The 25,086-nt window shown below is 34.5% G+C and overlaps 1 protein-coding gene across 1 annotated transcript in view; it reads left to right on the forward strand.

The window, feature by feature from the left end:
• LOC131974545 (death-associated protein kinase 1-like) overlaps positions 1 to 25,086 on the forward strand; it is a 169,952-nt gene that overhangs the window by 124,104 nt on the left and 20,762 nt on the right. Inside the window, 5 exon segments of the mRNA XM_059336900.1 lie at positions 3,048 to 3,146; positions 3,257 to 3,454; positions 4,871 to 5,068; positions 10,741 to 10,839; positions 20,143 to 20,220. Coding sequence (XP_059192883.1) covers positions 3,048 to 3,146; positions 3,257 to 3,454; positions 4,871 to 5,068; positions 10,741 to 10,839; positions 20,143 to 20,220 — 672 coding nt within the window.

Raw genomic sequence — 25,086 nt, forward strand, 5'->3', positions numbered from 1 at the left:
TTACAAAAAAAAGACACAAAATTACAGAAAAAAACTAAATTACTTAAAAAAGACACAAAATTACCAAAAAAAAAGACACAAAATCATTATAAAGTGCACAAAATTACAAAAAAAGACACACAATGACTGAAAGAACACTAAAATACTTTTTAAAAAGACACAAAATGACCAAAAAGTACACAAAATTACTTAAAAAAGACACAAAATGTCAGAAAGAACACTAAATTACTTTTTAAAAAAGACACAAAATTACCAAGAAATTCACAGAATTACCAAAAAAAAGACACATAATTATTTTAAAAAGACAGAAAATGACCAAAATAGACACAAAATGACAGAAAAAAAACAAAATTACTTAAAAAGGAAACAAAATTACCAAAAAAGACACAAAATGACACAAAAAAAGACACAAAAAGACCAAAAAAGAGACACAAACTTAATTTAAAAAAATATGGTTTATGGTTAGGGTTGGGCATTAAATAGTGATGGTGACGGTTAGGTTAAGGGTTCGGGTAAGAGGCAGGGAATTCACTATTCCAGTCAGGGTCCTCACAAAGATTGGAGTTCAAGAATGTGTGTGTGTGTGTGTGTGTGTGTGTGTGTTTGCCTCGATCACAGAGCCGGCTCGGGCAGACAAAATCCCAACAGCATTTTCTTCCAATCTCTTCAATCACATTAGCGGCTGCTGGTGTCCTCTCCTGTCAGCCAACACATTAAAGTTTCATCTTAGTTTATTACACCATCACCTGAAACCAGCAGCTCAGGTGGGAACAGCTAATTGTCTGGTGAGAAAGACCTTTCAGCACCTTTTTAACAAGGTGACGCCTTCCTTTTTTTATATATGTGATTCCTCTTGTTAAATAGACCTTTGCAGTTTTTTTTTCTTTCTCCAACATAAATGCATCAGATGCTATTTTAAGCCTATAAACGTACACGGCGTCTCGGGTGTCGTTCCACATAAGCAGCTTCCTCTGACTGGAGACATAAAGTTTAAACTGATGGATCGATTTCTAACGAGTACGATGTCTGCGAACACAGGACAGTAAAATGTGAAAGCATCGTTTGAGGTTCTGGGAAAGTGGTTGACTCAGCAGAAATGGCATCACTAAAGGGAAAGTCATCACGTCCTTGTATGTCACTGTTCTGAGCCTCACAGGGGACGTTTTTTGGCTGTACCGTGGTCCTGAAGTGCAAATCACAACAGCAAATCAGAAAACACAACAATAAATCAAAAAATACAACAGCAAATCAGAAAACACAACAATAGATCAAAAAACACAATAACAAATCAGAAAACACAACAACAAATCAAGAAACACAATAACAAATCAGAAAACACAACAACAAATCAAAAAACACAATAACAAATCAGAAAACACAACAACAAATTAAGAAACACAACAACAAAACAGAAAACACAACAATAAATCAAGAAACACAAAAAAACCCAGAAAAAAACAGCAATTTAAAAAGACACAACAGCAAATTAAAAAACAACAACAAATCAAGAAACACTAAATAATCAAAAAACACAATAGCAAAACAGAAAACACAACAACAAATCAAGAAACACAACAACAAAACAGAAAACACAACAACAAATCAAGAAACACAAAAAAACAGAAAAAAACAGCAATTTAAAAAAACACAACAGCAAATTAAAAAACACAACAACAAATCAAGAAACACTAAATAATCTAAAAACACTAAATAATCAAAAAACACAATAACAAATCAGAAAACACAACAACAAATCAAGAAACACAACAACAAAACAGAAAACACAACAATAAATCAAGAAACACAAAAAAACAGAAAAAAACAGCAATTTAAAAAAACACAACAGCAAATTAAAAAACACAACAACAAATCAAGAAACACTAAATAATCAAAAAACACAATAACAAATCAGAAAACACAACAACAAATCAAGAAACACAACAACAAAACAGAAAACACAACAATAAATCAAGAAACACAAAAAAAACTGAAAAAAACAGCAAATTAAAAAACACAACAACAAATCAAGAAACACTAAATAATCAAAAAACACAATAGCAAAACAGAAAACAAAACAAATCAAGAAACACAACAACAAAACAGAAAACACAACAACAAATCAAGAAACATTAAATAATCAATAAACACAATAACAAATCAGAAAACACAACAACAAATCAAGAAACACAACAACAAATCAGAAAAAAAAAGATTGTGATTTGCACTTCAGGGCCACCGTAGTTTTGCCATAGATTTTGGCGAGGTGTGAGTTTTGGGTTTTCTTGTGTTTACTTTTGGACGTTCAGCCTCAGCTTCTATAATTAGTGAAGCCAAAATACAGACACTCAAACCCTTCTGGACAGAAATACCCCCATTGAAACCCATTAAAACCATAATTATTGATCCCACAGCCATTACAGCATAAAAGCATGTCTTCTTATTATATCAGGCTCTCAAACTGGAGCCCTGGCTTCAGAATGGTGGTTGGTACTATTTTCCACCAGACAGACAACTATTTTTCTCTGCTGTATTATGGAGCTCTGCAGTGTTTGATGCAATGCATCAAAATTAATGTCATGTCCCAGACTGGAGGGGTAAAAATCCCACCTAGCATTTAGTTTACAGAAAATACATTTTCTTAAAATACAACAGTTGCACACTGCAAAAAAGGTGTGTCTAAAAACAAGATAAAACACTAAATCTGATGGAATTTTTTTTCCTAAAGCACTACCAAACATTAAATAATTTTCAGAATTTTAACCCTTTATATGCAATTATCTTGCTGCATGGACAGATAATTTCACTTGACAAGATGTTTTCGAATTAAGATTGTGGAATCTAGAAATAAGCATGTTGAACACTTAATAAAAAAAATTAATTCATTGTTAAAACAAGATAAATGATCTAAAACTTCTAAATATAAGGTTGTTTTTTTAATCTTGGTAAGAACAAAAACTGAAACTAAACAAACTGAAATTGGCATCCAACCATTTTATATATTTTTTGTGGTTGACTTCTGGTTGTTAATCCTTTGTTGTCTCGTCCAGTCTGGGGAGACGGCGCTTCATGTGGCGGCTCGCTACGGTAACGTGGATGTGGTGAGCTACCTGTGCAGCATCCGGGCCAACCCGGACCTGTCAGACCGGGTAAACACCTGCACACTCTCACACATACAGCAAAACTGCCTTTTTTTTAAACAGAGATATTTCTTCAACCAAAAGTTTTACTCTTTTGCGTTCTCCGTTTCCACCTCCAGGAGCAGGAGACCCCGCTGCATTGCGCTGCCTGGCACGGATACTCTCCAGTGGCCCGAGCACTCTGCCAGGCGGGATGCCACGTGGACGCCAAGAACCGCGAGGGGGAGAGTCCGCTGCTGACGGCGTCTGCTCGGGGCTTCGTGGACATCGTGGAGTGTCTTGTGGAGCACAGGGCCGAACTGGAGGCCACTGACAAGGTGATTCACCTGATTTAGCTTCAAATTGTTGCAAGATTTATTGTTGATTTCTGACTTTTCTGACTTATTTGCCTCATCTGTGGAGCCTCACACACAGCGGAAAAGTGCGGCGTGGACGTGGGCTCCCCTGCTGCACACACGGGACAATCAGCCTTGACAATCATGAGTTACCACTTGATATCCGTCAAGAAAAAAGCAAAATATCCTTCAAAAAGAAATTAAAGATGTAGTTTGTCAGTGGTTAATGTCAGGTATTGGGTTTATTTTATTTTTTCGTTTATTTTGGTTGAAAGGACGCTACTTTTTATAGAAGCGATGTTTGCCTGGATTCATGATGTCTAGGATTACAATCAATTATACTGGTTAGAGCTAGCCTGGGTATACCCAGACTGCCTTGCGCGCTCGAATTTCATTTCGAACCTCCATCCAGTCTGGAAACCAGAGAGGTTTCTTAGCCCTGTTTTAGGGATCCAATCACAGAGCGGGGAGGGACGGCAAGACGATGACGCGTACTACTCGGCACTTGGAAGCTTGTAGTTTTCTTACAGATCCAACATGGCTGCTGCAGACCCAAAACTCTCTTTAGCTGTAGACGGTGTTTTAAATAGTTTAGAGCGAAAGTTGCAAGCGAAAGGTCTCTCGCCGGCTCCGCTGAGATCACCGGCGTTATGGTATCGGGGCTATTAGCCGCTAGCGGCGCTAATCACCGGTGCTACTGCAACGCCGGTGATCTGGCTCCGAATCGGGGGACAGCGGAGCCCCCAGAGACCCGCAGCAGCTTGTTTATTGCCCATAAAATCAGTGGATGTGTGTGGCTGAATGACATGAGGGGGAATAAAGCGTGAAAATAAATAATCTTGCAGAAAGCGAGAACTGGAGAAGCAAAGCAGCAAACAACACTCTCTCACAGACACACACACAACAAACATCCATCTCTGTTGCTCTACTACGTCATCTGGTATAACTGATCTGATTGGCTAAGAGCTACCTACAGACGCTTTGATAGACATTCTAAGCGCCCAATAAACGGCTCTGGAGGATCGTAAACCACACCTCCTCTACGGAGAAAAGAACGGCTGGTTCCCAGAGTAGACCTCATTTGAGAATAGTCTGGTGTTAGCCAGGCTAGGTTAAAGCTGTATTGGGTTTTTTTTCTATTTTATTTGTTTTTTCTGATCAAATGCACTATGTGCTGCACTTTTCTAATGTATTTTTACTGTTAAAGTTGTTGTAGGACTGTTGAGTATTACTTGTTGGAATGTGGACCCCAGGAAGACTAGCGAACTGCCACGGCACAAGCTAATGGGGATCCTTTAATAAAACATAAAACATCAGCCTCCCCAAGAGGAGTTTCATCCGACTCGCTGCAACAATGTGACCGTTGAGTATTTACATTCTGCGTCTTTGTGTCTCCAGGACGGCCACACGGCGCTCCACCTGGCCGTGCGCAGGTGTCAGGTGGACGTGGTCCGCTGCCTCATCAGACACCACTGCCACCTGGACCAGCAGGATCGCCACGGCAACACGCCGCTGCACATCGCCTGTAAGGACGGAAACCTGCCCGTCGTCATAGCGATCTGCAACGCCAAGGCCAACCTGGACCTGCCCAACAAGGTGAGACCAAAAAACCCCACAAATTTAAGAGAAAAAAAATACAAAATTATAATTAAAAAATCTAAAATTTATGAGAAAAAGACAAATTTACAAGGAGAAAAAAAAAATCACAAATATATAAGGAAAAAATCACAAATTATGTGAGAAAAAGACAAATTTACAAGGAGAAAAATCACAAATATGTGAGAAAAAAATCACAAATTATATGAGAAAAAAATCGCAAATTTAACAGAAAAAACTCATGAATTTACAAGAAAAACAAATAAATTTACAAGAAAAAATTAAAAAATTATGATAAAAATCAAAAAAATGTATGAGAAAAATACAGATTTACAAGAAGAAAAAAAAAATCAAACTTCTTCACAATATTCTCATTTTATACTGACACGCTGAGTTTTGTGTTTTCATTATCTCTAAGCCAGAATCATCAAAATTACAATAAAAACAGGCTTGAAATATTGTGTGTGTAATGAATCTATATAATTTATCGGTTTCATTTTCTGAAATAATTGACAAAAAATAGAACTTTTTCAGGCTATTAAAATTTTTTGAGATGTACCTGTAATCTATAAAATGACAGATTGTAGATGGCTTTATCATCTTTTGTTACCAAGAAAATACATAAAATGACCAAAAGAGACAAAAAACACCAAGGAAATGCATAAAATTACCAAAAAAACACACAACATAACCAAGAAAATACACAAAATTACAAAAAAGAGACATAAAATGACAAAAAAAGACACAAAATGACCGAAAAGAGACGTAACATATCTAAGAAAATACATAAAATGACCAAAAAAGGGTGTAAAATGACCAAAAAAAGACGCAAAAGACACAAAAATGACCAAAAAAGACACAAAATTACCATAAAGAGACATAACATAACCAAGAAAATACATAAAATGACCAAAAACTTTTTCACAATATTCTTATTTTTCTTAGCTGTACCTGTATCAGCAGGTTAAAGGGTCAGTTCATCAAAGCTCTTGTGTCTGATTTGGGGTTAAATCCCTGCAGGTTCCAAAAACCTGGTGAAAAGCCTCTCTAAAAGAGTGGAGACTGTTATAGCTGCAGATTAATGGCTACAGTTCATAAATTAGATGTTTTAACAGTCACACATGGGTTTAATTTACAGGTGTCCACATACTTTTGACCATATAGTGTTAGCGGTTCCCTCCAGGCTAAACTAGAGCTAATCACAAGCCAAACAGAGGGATAAATAAACAGATAAAGCAAACATATTGAAGGGATTAAAGGGATTTCTCTCAGTGTAAATACATGCACCCGCAGGATTTTTATGCTGTGTGATCCAATCTAATCATGACTGAGGTCATAAATCTGGCATCCTGTATATCGCTTGCAAGAGTATTTAATTTATGTGTATTTGTTGTGGTCGTAGTTAAAATTCAGCTGACGTGTTACATCTGTGAGCAATTTATTGGCCTCTCAGCCCAGTAACACCATGGTCATTGAAGCAGCTTTTGGTACCTTTGCCAGTGTGGGCAGGTGCCAAGTCCTGCTGGAAAATACCAAGGAAATGCATAAAATTACCAAAAAAGGATGTAAAATGACCAAAAAAAGACACAAACTTAACAAAAAAAGATACAAAATTACCAAAAAGTGACATTAAATGACAAAAAAGATACAAAATTACCAAAAAGAGACATAAAATTACCAAAAAGAGACACAAAATTACCAAAAAGAGACATAAAATTACCCAAAAAAGACACAAAATTACCAAAATGTGACATAAAATGACAAAAAAAAGACACCAAATTACCAAAAAGAGACATAAAATGACCAAAAAGACAGAAAAATTACCAAAAAAGACCCAAAATTACCAAAAAGAGACATAAAATGACCAAAAAGACAGAAAAATTACCAAAAACGACCCAAAATTACCAAAATGAGACATAAAATGACCAAAAAATACACAAAATGACCAAAAAGTAACATAAAATGCCAAAAAAGGACACAAAATGACCAAAAAGAGATAAAAATTACCAAAAAAAGACACAAAATTACCAAAAAGTGACATAAAATGACAAAATAGACACAAAATCACCAAAAAGAGACATAAAATAACCATAAAGAGACATAAAATGACCAAAAAGACAGAAAAATTACCAAAAAAACCCCAAAATGACCATAAAATGACCAAGAAGACACAAATTACCAAAAAAAGACACAATATTACCAAAAAGACAAAAAAATTACCAAAAAAGACCCAAAATTACTAAAAAGAGACATAAAATGACAAAATAGACACAAAATTACCAAAAAGAGACACAAAATGACCAAAAAAGAAACAAAATTACCAGAAAGACACAAAAATTACCAAAAAGAGACATAAAATTACCAAAAAAAGACACAAAATGACCAAAAAGAGACATAAAATGGCAAAAAAGACACATAATTACCAAAAAGTGACATAAAATGACAAAATAGACACAAAATCACCAAAAAGAGACATAAAATAACCATAAAGAGACATAAAATGACCAAAAAGACAGAAAAATTACCAAAAAAAACCCCAAAATGACCATAAAATGACCAAAAAGACACAAAATGACCAAAAAAGAAACAAAATTACCAGAAAGACACAAAAATGACCAAAAAGAGACATAAAATGGCAAAAAAGACACAAAAATTACCAAAAAAAAGGCATTCCATGTATCGCTTGTAAGAATATTTAATATATGTGTATTTATTGTGGTCGTAGTTAAAATTCAGCTGACGTTTTACATCTGTGAGCGATTTATTGGCCTCTAAATGTTCTTTATTGTGGTTCTGTGAGCTGGCGTTCTATCTGAATGAAGATCCTGCTTCGCTGCTCTGCCAGGCAGGACTTCCCACACGTTTCTGCCTTTTCACTTTCTATTTTGACGCCATCCATTTTAATGTATTCTGAGAAGGGATTGCTTTTTTTTTTTTTTTTTCAAACACTGGTAGCCCCCACAGCCTTTTCTGCATACGGAAACATTTTTTTTCTCCAAGAATAGTTGAGGCTAGTGAAGTGGAGCAGACAGCTCTGCCGGAGATGTTTGATTTATTCATTATTTTCACTTTCTGCTTGTTTTTTATTTATTTTTTCCTGCTTATCGAAAGCAGCACATCACACGTTGCTGCGCCTGGGTTTGTCTTGGCTGTCGGCTGCAGACACCGGGGAGAAAAACGAGGAGGTTGGAATTGAAAATGTCTCCGGTTGTGTTTACAGCAGAATGAAAACAGGATGAATGCCGCCTTGTTTTTTCAAGTTGTGACAAAAGGGAATTGATTGAAATGCTGCTTTCAAACAAGTGTTGTTCTGAAGAAGTGGCTATTGATCTTTTAGCAAAGCTTCTCTTTTGTCTCCTGACAGAGAAAACTTTTAGGGTGTATCAGTGTTTGGGGTTTCTACATATGGAGGGAAGAGATAGTGATTGCTATTAATAATTGCTGTCGGGATGTACAATATTGGATTTTTTTGCCGATATCTGATATGCTAAATCAAATTGTGTCTGTTTTTGGTAATTTTATGTCTCTTTTTGGTCATTTCATGTCTCTTTTTGGTAATTTTGTGTCTTTTTTTGTCATTTTATGTCTCTTTTTGGTAATTTTGTGTCTCTTTTTGGTCATTTTGTGTCTTTTTGTCATTTTATGTCTCTTTTTGGTAATTTTGTGTCTCTTTTTGGTAATTTTTCAGTTTTTTGGTAATTTTATGTCTCTTTTTGGTCATTTTATGTCTCTTTTTGGTCACGTTGTGTCTTTTTTGGTAATTTTTCTGTCTTTTTGGTCATTTTATGTCTCTTTTTGGTCATTTTTCAGGTTTTTTTGGTCATTTTGTGTCTTTTTTGGTCATTTTTCAGTTTTTTTGGTAATTATGTCTCTTTTTGGTCATTTTGTGTCTCTTTTTGGTTATTTTGTGTCTTTTTGCTCATTTTATGTCTCTTTTTTGTCATTTTGCGTCTTTTTTGTCATTTTATGTCTCTTTTTGGTCATTTTGTGTCTTTTTTGTCATTTTATGTCGTTGTTCTGAAGAAGTGGCTATTGATCTTTTTGCAAAGCTTCTCTTTTTTCTCCTGACAGAGAAAACTTTTAGGGTGTATCAGTGTTTGGGGTTTACTACATATGGAGGGAAGAGATAGTGATTGCTATTAATAATTGCTGTCATTATGGTAACTGCAGAGGACACATTGCTCCTGTTTTGATTACCATTTTTATTCCTCAAATCTCACCTTTCTATCACTGAGTTATTGTAGCCACTCAACCAACTGGAACGCCACCATGTGGGTGCTGGGTTGTAAGAAAAATTATGCATTTAATGTGACTGAAAGAAAATCAACGCTGCAAGTTGCATTGGTGTTATTAATAAAGTTCAGTAGGGGTGTAATGGTACACAAAGGTCATGGTTTGGTTCATACTCCAGTTTGGGAGTCACGGTTCTGTGCAAGTTTGATAGAGTGGAAGAAAAATGATCTGTTTCCTTCAATGTAGTTGAACTGACAGAAACAATCCTCTTGCTGGGAAAGTTCACACATTTTCAACTTTAGAATCAGTTTTTATGATGAAAAATAAGGAACACTCCTGTAATAAACTGAACAAATTAGAGATTAAACATCGAAAGTACCCGAAACAAGTTTTGTTTTTCTTTTAACGTAAAAAAGCGACTTGTCGCTGCAACTTTTTTATCTGTGCTGGATTATGGAGATTACGAGTTTCACTTTCTGAAATTGTTGACAGAAATATGGAAATCTTTCACAATATTCTAATTTTTTGAGATGTACCTGTACAGGGCCGGCTCTAGGCGATATAGGCGGTCGCCTAGACCGCCATCTGCTGGAGGGGTGCCGCCAGTCACCCTCGAGGGAGAGAAAAAAAAAACAATAATCATTTTCGATGCCCATTGTCGCCCTCCCTTTGTGTTCTGTCTTGAAAATAAGAAATATTAACAAAATAAAAAATGTTCTCACTTTTGTTGCTGAGTCACGTGACGTGTGGTCATTGCCTTGCCCCCTTTAGACAGTCAGATCGCTGTCACAGATCATTGCCTTGCCCCCCTTTAGACGGTCAGACCGCTGTCACAGAGGTCAGGTCACGTCAAGTGACAGACACATTATGTTTTGATATATGTTGCAAGATGAAGAGAGAAGAAGTCCCAATCTTTTTTTAAATGCCTTTTTGTTTGAAGACGTTTCATTTGTATTAGCGTGCTAGCTAGGTTGAAATAAAGCAACGCTAGCTTAACATAGTTAAGCACATTTTTTGCGTGGTTTGCACTTTCATTGTCTCTCTTGTCTCTAACTTTGTTAGCGGTCTCCAGCTGTGCTTCTTTGCAAATTGACTTGTAAGTTAATAATTCTATAGACAGACAGTTGTATTATATAGCTGGTTGGCACCATGGGCAAACAAAAACAGGAGTTCCACCCTCCGTGAAACAGCTAGCGCAGCTGTTCAACATGAGTGGATCTCGCCTAGGACACCAAATGGGCTAGAGCCGGCCCTGAGCCTGTATAAAATGAAACAGACATTCTCATCCAGTCTTTATCTTGTTATAATCTACTAAAAACTTGGCAAAACATCCTGCTGAGTTTCTTCAGTGCCAGCTCCAGGCTTTGCAGGTTTTTTTCACACCAGAGTCTGTAGATTTTAAACCAAATAATTGTTGATATTTTTCTCTCTTCTTCCAGTACGGCAGAACGCCGCTCCACCTGGCTGCCAACAACGGGAGCCTGGAGGTCGTCCGCCATCTCTGCCTGGCTGGAGCCAACATAGACGCCGTCACCAACGTAAGGCTACACACACACACATATACACACACACACACACACACACACACACACACACACACACACACACACACACACACACACACACACACATACTGGTTTTCATAGATCATGGGGACTGTTTTAATCATCACTTGTGGGGACCACCCTTTCTAGAGGTTGGAGAGAGCTGAAAAAAATTGAGTAAACTTGCCATAACTCAGTTAGCCTATACACGCCTTCAAACCTCTGAAATGATGAAGTGATGTTTTAATCAGGCTTTATGGGGACATCCGGGAAAAACCAGTAAACATGCTTTCAGGGTACATCATTTACATGAATTAGCATATTTCACACAGATTATTTGGTGAATAATGGGGACCTACTTTTACATAAAACAATGAAATTTAGATATTTTTCGAAGAAGCCAATTCTATAATTGTGGAATTTGCAAAAATAGTAAAACTTCAATTCAAACCTTGAAGCAATTACAAACACACACACACACACACACACACACTTCTCTCCTAGAGCACTATATGGGGTTTTTAAAACCAAGTTGTTTATTCAGCTGCAATGAAAGTAGACCTTTTTATGTGGATTGTGCAATGATTTTTTAACATCCTGCAAATGTACCCACAAAGCTACTTTCTTAAACATAAAACTCTTTGAAAATCCTCCTTATGGTCTCTGATGCTAACACATAAAAAACAAGGTTCTAAACCTAAAGTCTGTTCTGATGCCTCAGCTATAAAGAGAAATAAGACGAAGGTTTCCAAACAACAACAACAAAAAGGTAGCTCACATTCAGACAGGGTGATATTTTATTTTTTTATTTATCAGTGGCATGTCTCAGAGAAGAAGTCGGTCCTTCCCAGTTCTACATTTCCTGAAATATTTCAATCCACTCAGGAAATCTCTTGGCACAGCCATTTCCTGATTATTGCTGAGGAAAGAACATTTTATGTGTCCAAGGCTGCTGCAACTCCATGATTATCAATGCAATGGACAACAAATATGCTGATACAATACACATATATATAGCTTTATAGTGATTTCAGCTCATTGTTTTGCTGTCCGGCCAAAAACTTGATTGTTTTGATCTCATTTTTACTGCTTTTATAGCTTAAAACCTGCTGTAAACAAGAGGAGAGCTGGCACAATTTTTCACTCTTACTAGGGCTGCACGATTATGGCCAAAATGATAATCACGATTATTGTGATCAATATTGTAATCACAATTATTAATCACGATTATTCATCATGTTAGAGAAAACATCTGTATTTTTTTTATTGCACTACTTTTAAACAAACAATAAGAACAGTTTTTTGTGTCTGGTGCTTGTTGTAAACAAACAGAGATCGCTAAGTGAACACCTCCTGCAGCAGCAGCACATACACACTGTACTGCTACAGAGCTAACTGTTAGCCTGTTAGCACATACACACTGTGCTGCTACAGAGCTAACTGTTAGCCTGTTAGCACATACACACTGTACTGCTACAGAGCTAACTGTTAGCCTGTTAGCACATACACACTGTACTGCTACAGAGCTAACTGTTAGCCTGTTAGCACATACACACTGTACTGCTACAGAGCTAGCTGTTAGCCTGTTAGCATATACACACTGTACTGCTACAGAGCTAACTGTTAGCCTCTTAGCACATACACACTGTACTGCTACAGAGCTAGCTGTTAGCCTGTTAGCACATACACACTGTACTGCTACAGAGCTAACTGTTAGCCTGTAAGCACATACACACTGTACTGCTACAGAGCTAACTGTTAGCCTGTTAGCAATTTGCAGACTGGACGCTAGAGGTTAAACATCACCTCCGGCTCTGCAGCTGGGAGAGACTGCTGCAGGAGGACTGGGCTGTCACATCCTGCTTAGCGTTCTATCCAATCAGCAACCAGGCTTTTTTCAGGGGATAAAAACGGCCCCGCCCCCTGGTGGTTGGTTGTTGTGTTGATTAGATCTGCAGGAGAGACGCATTTTAAAATGCAAATATCACCGACGATCAGGTTAATTTAATTGTGGCAGCCAAAATCGTGATCACGATTAAAATTGGATTAATTGTGCAGCCATATATCACAGTATATCTTCTTTCACTGTTTCCCTTCTGTAGTTTAATATATGTCATAAGGATGAAGGAGGTTTATGTTTTAGCCACTGCAGGTAACTGTAAAATTTATTTTTCACCATTTGAATAAAATCCTGTGCAGCGTTTTGTCATGTAGAATAATTAAACTGTACAAACTCTGAGTGGAGCTGGATGCATTAGTATGAAGAGAGTATTTGCCACTATGACAGATTGTGTAATATTTCTCTTCTGGAGGATGTTTCAATGCTTCAGTGAAGTTGATGAACAACATACATGATATATCTCATATAGAATAAGAAAAGAAAACACGTCTGTCTGTTCATATAACGGCTTATTTTAGTTGTTGAGCTGTTAATTTGCCGGTTGAGCTGCGGAGCACGTCACCGCTCTCTTCCTCCACTCAATGAAAGTAGAAAAGCTGATGGCAGCTTTTTAACTCAAACTGATTTAATCTGCAGGATTTCATGATTAGCTCCGGCCTCCTGATGCCGAGCTGCTCCGCCTTTCTCTTCTACAACCTCTGCCTCTGAGGCTTTAAAGCTCAGAAATCTTAATGTGTTTCCTGACTTTTTTATTAGTCAAATTGGTTTTAACCTCTTGAACCGAGATACTCGCCTTAAATGTGCCTTTAAGTAGCTTTAAAGTTCTTCTTTTTTATCCCTCAAAATGTATTAATGACCCACATTTTTGGGTATAATATTAAAAACCAAGGTGTCAGTTTTATAGTTATACACATTTGCCCTCATTTATCAAACGAGCGTACGACAGAAATGAGCGTAAAGTGGGCGTACGATCATTTCTACAAGGCTCTACATTTATTAATTAAAGGCCAACGGGCCAGTTGTGGCCCTTGTGACGATATTTTGTGGCCCCCTCCTTGATATGAAAGTTTAATGTGAGTTTTATATGAATGACACAATACTGTGTTGTGTGTGGAAGGTTTAATTACTTTTTTTGGTAATTTTGTGACTTTTTTAGTAATTTTGTGTCTTTATTTAGTCATTTTTTGTCTTTTTTGGTAATTTTGTGTCTTTTTAAAATAATGTTGTGTCTTTATTTAGTAATTTTTTGTCTTTTTGGGTAATTTTGTGTCTTTTTTAGTAATTTTGTGTCTTTTTGGTAATTTTGTGTCTTTTTTGGGTAATTTTGTTTCTTCTTTAAGTAATTTAGTTTTTTTCTGTCATTTTGTGTCTTTTTTGGTAATTTTGTGTCTATTTTAAAATAGTTTTGTGTCTTTTTTGGTAATTTTGTGCGTTTTTTTTGGTCATTTTGTGTCTTTTTGGGGTAATTTTGTGTGTTTTAAAAATAATTTTGTGTCTTTTTTTAGTAATTTTGTGTCTTTTTTTCGTCATTTTTGTCTTTTTTGGGTCATTTTGTGTCTTTTAAAATAATTTTGTGTCTTTTTTGGTAATTTAATGTCTTCTTTTGGTCATTTTGTTTCTTTTTTAAGTAATTTAGTTGTTTTCTGTCATTTTTGACAGCGGCCCCCAGGTAATTTGAGTTTGAGACCCCTGGGTTAAGGCATGGAGTGGAAATTTAGTTAAAATAATTTGCTGGCAGCTTCGTCCCATCTGCTCCCCTGCTATTCACATATCTACAACTGCCCTATTATATCATATATATTATATCAGTCTTGCTCTATTTGCTCTATTTATTTAGAGGATCTGCGTTTCTACGTTCCCTTGATAAATGAGCTCCATTATGTGTAATATAAAACCAAAAAAAATACAAAGAATGGTGCTTTTATTTTGCTGTCCTAAGTTAATTTCTTGCCACTTCATTGTGGTAAAAGCATTATTTCACTCTAATCTCTTTCTTAGCTGCTTTAACCCTCTGGAGTCCATCTATTTATTGAAAATACACATGTTTTATTTACAGTAATAACTTTATTTACATATGATATGTAGACAAGCTGAGAAAGCCAGTTAAAGTTCAATCATAGGAGCTTTCACAGTGTGACATTTATGTTTCTAGACCATTTTTAAAATGTGAAAACTATTACTATTTTTAATTTACATGCAAATAGACTGTTTTGACACAAAATGACAAAAAAAGACACAAAATCATCAAAAAAGACACAGAATTACTTTAAAAAAAAAAAAAGAGACAAAATTATTAAAAAAGACACAAAATTATTTTTAAAAAGACACAAAATGACCCAAAAAGACACAAAATCACCAAAAAAACACACAAAATTACTAATAAAGACACAAAATTACCCAAAAAAAGACACAAAATCACCCAAAAAGACACAAAATTACTATAAAAGACACAAAATTATTTTAAAAAGACACAAAATTACAGTAAGTATTTACAGTAATAAACCTGATTTATATCTGATATGTAGACAAGCTGAGAAAGCCAGTTAAAGTTCAATCATAGGAGCTTTCACAGTGAGACATTTATGTTTCTAGACCATTTTTAAAATGTGAATTTTCTTTCCACAATGAAAACTATTACTATTTTTAATTTACATGCAAAGAGACTGTTTTGACACAAAATGACAAAAAAAGACACAAAATGACTGAAAAAAGACACAAAATGACTAAAAAATACATAAAATTATTTTTAAAAAGACACAAAATGACCCAAAAAAACCCCACAAAATCACCCAAAAAAGACACAAAATTACAAAAAAAAAGGCACAAAATTATTTTAAAAAGACACAAAATCACCAAAAAAAAAGACACAAAATCTTTAATTTAACATTTTTAAATTGTGCATTTTCTGTCTACAATAAAATCTGTTACCATTTGAAATTTACATGCAAATTGACTGTTTTGTCGTTTTATTATTTTTTTATTTTTCTTCTGTTCCATAGATGCATAATGCAGGGGTCTCAAACTCAAATTACCTGGGGGCCGCTGGAGGCAGCATCAAAATGACCAAAAAAAGACACAAAATGACCAAAATAAAGACACATTATTACTAAAAAAAAGAAACAAAATGAAAGAAAAAAAACTATATTACTTTAAAAAGACACAAAATGACCAAAAAAGACATTTATGTTTCTAGACCATTTTTAAATTGTGAATTTTCTTTCTACAATAAAAACTGTTACCATTTGAAATTTACATGCAAATTGACTGTTTTGTCGTTTTATTATTTATTTATTTTTCTTCTGTTCCATAGAAACCTGTGTCTTTTGTTTGTATTTTGGGTTCCTGGCAGCTTTATACTTTGTTAATTAAAATAAAATGAAAAATCTGACTGATAGCCAAGTTTGTGTGGAGAAAAAGGAGCCATGCATGTGATGTAAGGACAGACTGAAAGATGCTGAACAGAAATTAATGCAGAGAAAGTTGACACATTTGAACCAAAATCTCCTGGACTTCAGAGGTTTAATCCAATAGAATCCGATATTAGATGCTCCAGTGCCAGATGTCCCTCACTGAGGTTTCTTCCTCTCTGCTCTGCTCCTCTAGCTGTTAATATTGTATGACAGCTGATGTGCTATGCATGTTTAATCTGGCAGAAGCACATATTGAAATGTATAATTCATGGTGCTGCGGTCAGCGGTGAGCTGAGGGAGGATTCAGTGGCTGGACTTCTCTTATCTGATCCGTTTAACGTGTCATCGGATACTGAGAGAATTCATTTGTGGAGAGATTTGTGAGTTTTAACTTCATTTTCAGCTTCTGTTGTTTGTCATCATTGCTCTGATGCTCTGCTCTGTGTTTAATCAGCACAAACACTCTCAGATGATCGATATTTAATCATTTAATCTAAAGCAGGGGTCTCAAACTCTGGAGGCAGTATCAAAATGACCAAAAAAAGACACAAAATTACTAAAAAAAAGACACAAAATGACAGAAAAAAAACTAAATTACTTATAAAAAAGACCCAAATGACCAAAAAAAATACAGAAAATGACCCAAAAAATACACAAAATTACAAAAAAGACACAAAATTACAAAAAAAGACACAAAATAACCAAAAAAAGACTCAAAATTATTAAACAAGACACAGAATTACCAAAAAAGACACAAAATTACTGAAAAAGACACAAAATTATCTTTTAAAAAAAGACACAAAATTATTTAAAAAAGACACAGAATTACCAAAAAAGACACAAAATTACTGAAAAAGACACAACATTATCTTTTTAAAAAAGACACAAAATTATTTAAAAAAGACACAAAATTATTTTAAAAAGTCTTTTTTGGTCATTTTGTGTCTTTTTTTTATTTTATTTTGTGTCTTTTTTAGTAATTTTGTCTCTTTTACAGATTATTCTAACAGTGTAAATCACACTAAGTGGTCAACCTTTGGTACTCCATTTACATTTCTGACATTTAACTCATCCAGACAACTTAAAAGTCAGAGTTTTTGAGCTCTTTTGACTTTATCAGAGAGACAAGTAATCGAAGAAAAGAATACAACTACAAAGTGTGTTTAGTGTCCTCTGCGGTGGCGTTGTGCAGCAGTAGGAAGTGTGTGTGGGCGTCCCCGGCTGTGGGCTGTTTGTCCCTGTGGAGCAGCAGCAGAGTGGACAGAGACAGATGGACGGTGACTCAACAGACAGGACACGAGTCTAGTCGGGACTCTGTGATTGGTGATTCTGAGTCTGAGAGAGGAACGAATTAGGACAGAAGTAGAGCTGGACCGAGGATAGAACAGGGAGCTGTGTGTGTGTTTGTGTGTGTGTGTGTGTGTGTGTGTGTGTGTGTGTGTGTTTGTGTGTGTGTGTGTGTGTGTGTGTGTGTGTGTGTGTGTGTGTGTGTGTGTGTGTGAGTTTGACTACAGCTGCAGACTTCAGTGCTTAAATCATGGGTCTCAAACTCGCGGCCCGCGGGCCAATTGCGGCCCTCGTGACGATATTTTGTGGCCCCCACCTTGATATGAAAGTTTAATGTGAGTTTTATATGAATGGCACTTTACCGTGTTGTGTGTGGAAGGTCCCTTTAATTACTTTTTTTGGTCATTCTGTGTCTTTTTAAAATAATTTTGTGTCTCTTTTAAATAATTTTGTGTCTCTTTTAAATAATTTTGTGTCTTTTGGTAATTCTGTGTCTTTTTTCTGTCATTTTGCGTCTTTTTAAAATAATTTTGTGTCTTTTTTAAATAATTCTATGTCTTTTTTTAATAATTTTGTGTCGTTTTTGGTCATTGTGTTTCTTTTTTTAAGTAATTTAGTGTCTTTTTTTCTGTCATTTTGTGTCTTTTTTTGGTCATTTTGATACTGCCTCCAGCGGCCCCCAGGTAATTTGAGTTTGAGACCCCTGTTATAGAGGGACTTTACTGATTTTATTATTATTTATTTTTTTACATTTAATAGAGCACGACTGATATGTGTTTTTTTTTTTTAGACTGATGCCTCGTTCATAATGTAACAACATCTCTGTTACATTTGGCTGCAGCAGGAATTGAAAAAACATTGTGTTTATCACACACAAATTATCAGAAATGTTTATGCACAAATAAGCAAAAAATACTTTTAGCATACTATTTATTTTAGGAACCTTAATATGCAGGAAAATATACATTTATACATTTATAAAAATAACAAAGTTTAACTTTCTCTAAGTGTCTCTCTGTTTCAAACTCTGATCAAATATCAGTTCAGGATTTGTCACCAGTTGATTTGTTACTCTTAGATTCATGTCTAAATCCTGTAAAATATGATATATTTTCCATGTAGCACAGGAAGCAACGCTCCTCCTTCACAGCAAGAAGCTAAAAATGGAGGACTGAAAAGTCACCCTGACCTTTTTTTTCCTCTTTCTTGTCTGTCCTCGAAAAATAAGTGATCAGTATCTTGTCTCGGGATTTGGTGAAGCTGCTTGAATCTCACATGCTGTTCACACACACACACACACACACACACACACATTTTTGTTTATTTGTGTATAAGAATTTCTGATGATTTGTGTGTGATAAACACAATGTTTTTAATTTCTGCTGCAGCCAAATGTAACAGAGATGTTGTTACACTAGATTATGAACGAGGCATCAGTCTAAAAAGATCCCATATCAGTCGTGCTCGATTAAATGTAAAAAAAATCAACAACGAAAAATCAGTGAAGTCCCTCTATAACAGGGGTCTCAAACTCAAATTACCTGGGGGCCGCTGGAGGAAGTATCAAAATTACCACAAAAATACACAAAATCACTAAAAAAAAGACACAAAATGACCAAAAGAGACAAAAAATTACAAAAAAAAGACACCAAATGACAGAAAAAAACTAAATTACTTAGAAAAGACACACAATGACCAAAAAAAGACACAAAATTACTGAAAAAAAGACACAAAATTATTTTAAAAAGACACAAAATGACAGAAAAAAGACACAAAATTACTTAAAAAAAGACACAAAATGACTAAAAAATACACAGAATGACCAAAAGAAGACACAGAATTATTAAAAAAAAGACACAAAATGACCAAAAAAGACACACAATGACAAAAAAAAACTAAATTTCTTAAAAAGGACACAAAATGACAAAAAAATACACAAAATGACCAAAAAAGACACAAAATGACAGAAAAAAGACACAAAATTACTGAAAAAAAGACACAAAATTATTTTTAAAAAAGACAGAATTATTAAAAAAAGACACAAAATGACCAAAAAAGACACAAAATGACAGAAAAAAGACACAAAATGACAAAAAAAGATATAAAATGACAGAAAAAGACACAAAATGACAGAAAAAAGACACAAAATGACCAAAAAAGACACAAAATGACAGAAAAAAGACACAAAATGACTAAAAAATACACAAAATGACCAAAAAAGACACAAAATGACAGAAAAAAGACACAAAATGACCAAAAAAAGACACAAAATGACAGAAAAAGACACAAAATGACCAAAAAAAGACACAAAATGACAGAAAAAGACACAAAATGATTTAAAAAAAGACACAAAATGACCTCACACACACACACACACACACACACACACACTGTGCTACCTGTTTTATTCCCTCTGTCCAGCTCTATAACTGTCCTAATTTGTTCCCTGCTGGAACTATAATAATGTCCAGAAATCAGATGTTTGCATGATGAACAAACATCTTATAACACATTTAAATGTTCCTGTGTCGAGCCAACATCCTGTTTAAAGGTGCAGACTCCTTTTTTTAGGGTTCCTAAATGAAAAAGTCAGGTAAAATGTGTGTTAGAGGCTCTTTGTTTTACATGCACGACAAATAAAAAGTAAAGATTTGTCCAGATTTCTCATGTATATTTTCCTCTTTTCTGTTTCTCTCCCAGGATGGAAAGACAGCAGAAGATCTGGCTCACACAGATCATCATGAACTCATCGTTTCTTTGTTGGGAAAGCTTAAAAAGGTAAAAAAAATAAATAAATAAAAACTGAATGATGCAAAAGCAGGCTTCATAGCTTCCTCACACTTGTTTTATTTCAGTGCAGAGGTGTGGAGAGAGACGTCTGCAACACCACGCTGTTAAATATTCCCTTTCTCCATTTTTAGACTTTTAGCTGCAGCACTTTAGTCAACACGTTCAGGTGAAAGAGACGATATAAATAATCTATCTCACAGGTTTTTATCCTCACAAGTCTTCAGATTCTTCTCTGTAGCTAGCAGCTTATAGAACATTATATAAATAAGTTCCAAAACTAATTATTTTGGGATCTTTTCAGGTTACATTTTTTGTAGATGTAAAAATGGCCAAACAAGACACAAAATGACAAAAAAAAACACAAAATGACAAAAAATAAATGTAAAAATGACAAAAAATGACAAAAAATAAATGTAAAAATGACAAAAAATGACACAAAATGACCTAAAATAAATGTAAAAAAGACACAAAATGACAAAAAAGACACAAAATGACAAAAAAGACACAAAATCACCAAAAATAAATGTAAAAATGACCAAAAAAGATACAAAATGACAAAAAAGAGTTTAATTTAAGAGCTGATATCTAGACATTTTCCATGTTTGTTTTTTTTTTATAATGATTTTGGTTATTATCAAGAATGTTTCCATCACTGTAGATGTAAAAATGACTAAAAAAGACAGAAAATGACAAAAAAAATTAGCTAGCAGCTTATAGAACATTATATAAATAAGCTCCAAAACTAATTCTTTTGGGATCTTTTCAGGTAAAATTTTAGCTTTTTGACCGTCTTCTTGAAAGAACTGGTTGAGCTTTATGTATCCGGTCTGGTCTAATACCTGGGTCTGCTACAATCTCTGCGTTGTGTTTATGTATGCTGAGGAATGAGATGCTGACAACTGCTGGTCTGCTTGGCTGGAGCGGATTTATTCTGTTAAACACATAAAAATCAGTCCAGCAGCATCTCATGACCACATTCAACATGCACACCTTTAAAAAGAAAGGTACATAATAACAACCTGCATCAGAAACCGTCTCCCTGCTCTGCTAGAATAACTTAAAAACAGCAACCTAAGTGCTGTACATGACAAAAAATATAGACATACACACTAGAGCAAACATTATACTAATAAAATTCAACATATGTGAGCCATACAAAGTACAATTACATCTATATTTAATGTTTTTTACATTTTAACACACTATTAACAAGAGCACTCGTACGGTCTTACCTCTCCTCTGCAGGGCTAAAAGCCAAGTGAGGAAAAATAATAAAGGTCACACAATAAAAAAATAAAACTAACAAAATAAAAGCTCCCCAAAGAGATACAGAAATGGGATTTTTACATGAAACTAACAGCGAAACGTAAACAGGAAATAAAAAAATGGACTTTTGGTGAAATATAAACCATCTCATGTATACATCGTTACATCTACACTGTAAAAAAAAAAAAAAATTAAATGTGAATATTATCAGAAACTGTAATTTTGACTGAATAGTCCCTTTATTTTAAGGGTTCTTGTGTCCTTGTGATATTATGGTATATCGCCTTAAATGTGACATGAAATTGACATGAAAAAAACTGTGTTGTAATTAAAAGCATCAAATACGGTGATATGCATTTCTTAATTTTACGCCCTAAATCTGATGCAATCTGACAGAGTTTTACTGTAATTTCTACAAACATTTTTACAGTATAGTGTCAAAGGCGATTCAGCAAGACAAGACTAAAATTTTAAAACTACTTTGGGGACTTACGAGGAGTTTATTCCAGTTTTCCCAGTCTGACTCGTGCTACAACCAGCAGAACACACAGAGGCTTTTTATGTTAAAAAAAAAGACACAAAATGACAAAAAAAAGACACAAAATGACCCAAAAAAAAAGACACAAAATTACTAAAAAAAAGACACAAAATGACCCAAAAAAAAGACACAAAATTACTAAAAAAAAAAGACACAAAATGACCAAAAAAAAGACAAAATTACTAATAAAAAAAGACACAAAATGACCAAAAAAAGACACAAAATTACTAATAAAAAAAGACACAAAATGACCAAACAAAGACACAAAATTACTAAAAAAAAAGACACAAAATGACCAAAAAAAGACACAAAATGACCAAAAAAAAAGACACAAAATTACTAAAAAAAAAAAGACACAAAATGACCAAAAAAGACACAAAATTACAAAAAAATAGACAAAATGACTGAAAAAACACTAAATTACAAAAAAAAAGACACAAAATGACCAAAAAATAAATGTAAAAATGACCAAATGACCAAAATGACCAAACATACAAAATGACAAAAAAATTATGTTAAAAAAAAAAGACAAAATGACAAAAAAATTGATCAAAACTACAGTTATGGAAAAAATAAGTTTTACTGTAATTTCTACAAACATTTTTACAGTATAGTGTCAAAGGCGATTCAGCAAGACCAGACTCAAACTTTAAAACTACTTAAGAGACTTACTAGGGGTTTATTCCAGTTTTCCCAGTCTGATTGGTGCCACAACCAGCAGAAAACACTTTTTTTTTTAACATTTTACATTTAGTCATTTAGCAGACGCTTCTATCCAAAGAGACTTACAGGAAGAAAAAAATCAAACAAGTTAAATGTTACAAACTTCTCCTCTGAAAACCTGCTGAGATTGAGAGCAGGGCGTGAAAACATGACAGCAGCAACTGTGAAAACAGTCATCGTCTGCATATGCTGAGCTAATTTAGGACTCTTTGGCACATCGATGCCAGTTTTTGACTTCTGAAGAACCCAGAGAGGAAAGAAGACACAACACGGCTTCTCTCACTGTAACTTTTTCTGTTTGGAAAACCCAAATACAGTGTTTCCCCTCCCATTATATAAGGAGGGAGCCCCGCCCCGCCTGTCAATCATCAAGTTCATTTTATTTTCTATAGAGCGCCAAATCACAACAGAAGTCATTTAAGGTTCCCTTTCCTATAGAACAGCTCTATATCTTGGCCTTTTATTAAACAAACTACATAGCCTTTTGTTATTTATTTTATATACAAGATGGCATGTCATTTGTTGTCATGTTTGCTCTCTGTATTGAACACAGCGGATTTCAGCCCCAATACACACACACACATGCAGTTTCCCATTAATGATCTAGATCAGGGGTCTCAAACTCTAATTACCTGGGGGCTGCTGGAGGCAGTATCAAAATGACCACAAAAAGACACAAAATGACAAAAAAAAATGACACAAAATGACCAAAAAAGACACAAAAAGACCAAAAAAAGACACAAAATGGCCAAAAAAAGACACAAAATGACCAAAAAAGACACAAAAAGACCAAAAAAAGACACAAAATGACCAAAAAAAGACACAAAATGACCAGAAAAAGACACAAAATGCCGAATAAAAAGACACAAAATGCCGAATAAAAAGACACAAAATGACCAAAAAAAGACACAAAATGACAGAAAAAAAAAATAAATTACTTAAAAAAGACACAAAATGACAGAAAAAAGACACAAAATGACTGAAAAAACAGTAAATGACCAAAAAAAGACACCAAATTACTTAAAAAAAAAAAAAAAAAAAAGACACCAAATGACTGAAAAAACACTAAATTACTTTAAAAAGACTCAAAAAAATGTATGTAAAAATGTCCAAAAAGGACACTAAATTATCGAAATAGACACAAATTGACCAACTTTCTTGTTCATTTAATTAAATGTCTGGTCCAAATTAAGGTACATTTGTTTGAACAAATATAATAACAGCAAAAATAGCTGATGAGAGTTTAATTTAAGAGCTGATATCTAGACATTTAACATGGTTTTATTGATTATTATTTTGGTTATTATCAAGAAAAAATATCCAGATATCAGCTCTTAAATTAAACTCTTATCAGCTATTTTTGTTATCATTTTATTTGTCCAAAGAAATGTACTTTTAGTTGTATTAAAATGAAGAAAAAAATAAAGAAAAAGGGTAGTCTAATCATTTTTTCCATCACTGTAGTTTATGGCAGAACAACACGAACCTCCAAAACTTTAGAACATGAATAAAAACCAGGTTTGTGTTGAGATTAAAGTGGTTGGTGTGGTGAACGAATGTTTCAAGAGGTTCAAAGAGAACATGAAGGTAATTTGTAATGGGCTCAGGTGTGACTCACACTTATTGAAATGATAAACTTTATGTATTGATTGTGTTATTGTGACCCCGGTGGGAGCTTCATGTCCCACACAAACCACTCACACACTCACAGCAGCTGAATCAGCCTCTCCTGATGCATGAATCACCACTGAACGGGTAGAAAACTCTTTCATGTCAACAAAATATGATGATGTTTGCTCTCTGTATTGCACACGGCGGATTTCAGCCCCAATACACACACACACACACACACATGCAGTTTCCCATTAATGATCTATATCGGGGGTCTCAAACTCTAATTACCTGGGGGCTGCTGGAGGCAGTATCAAAATGACCAAAAAAAGACACAAAATGACCAAAAAAGACACAAAATGACCAAAAAAGACACAAAATTACTGAAAAATACGAAATTACTTAAAAAACAAATACAAAATGACAAAAAAAAGACACAAAATGACAAAAAAAAGACACAAAATGACCAAAAAAGACACAAAATTACAAAAAAAGACACTAAATGACTGAAAAAAACACTAAATTACTTTAAAAAAGACACAAAATGACCAAAAAAGACACAAAATTACCCAAAAAAAGACACAAAATGACCAAAAAAGACACAAAATTACCCAAAAAAAGACACAAAATTACAAAAAAGACACTAAATGACTGAAAAGAACACTAAATTACTTAAAAAAGACACAAAATGACCAAAAAAGACACAAAATAACCAA

This window comes from Centropristis striata, chromosome 7 (assembly GCF_030273125.1).
Source record: "Centropristis striata isolate RG_2023a ecotype Rhode Island chromosome 7, C.striata_1.0, whole genome shotgun sequence".
NCBI classification, from domain to species: domain Eukaryota; kingdom Metazoa; phylum Chordata; class Actinopteri; order Perciformes; family Serranidae; genus Centropristis; species Centropristis striata.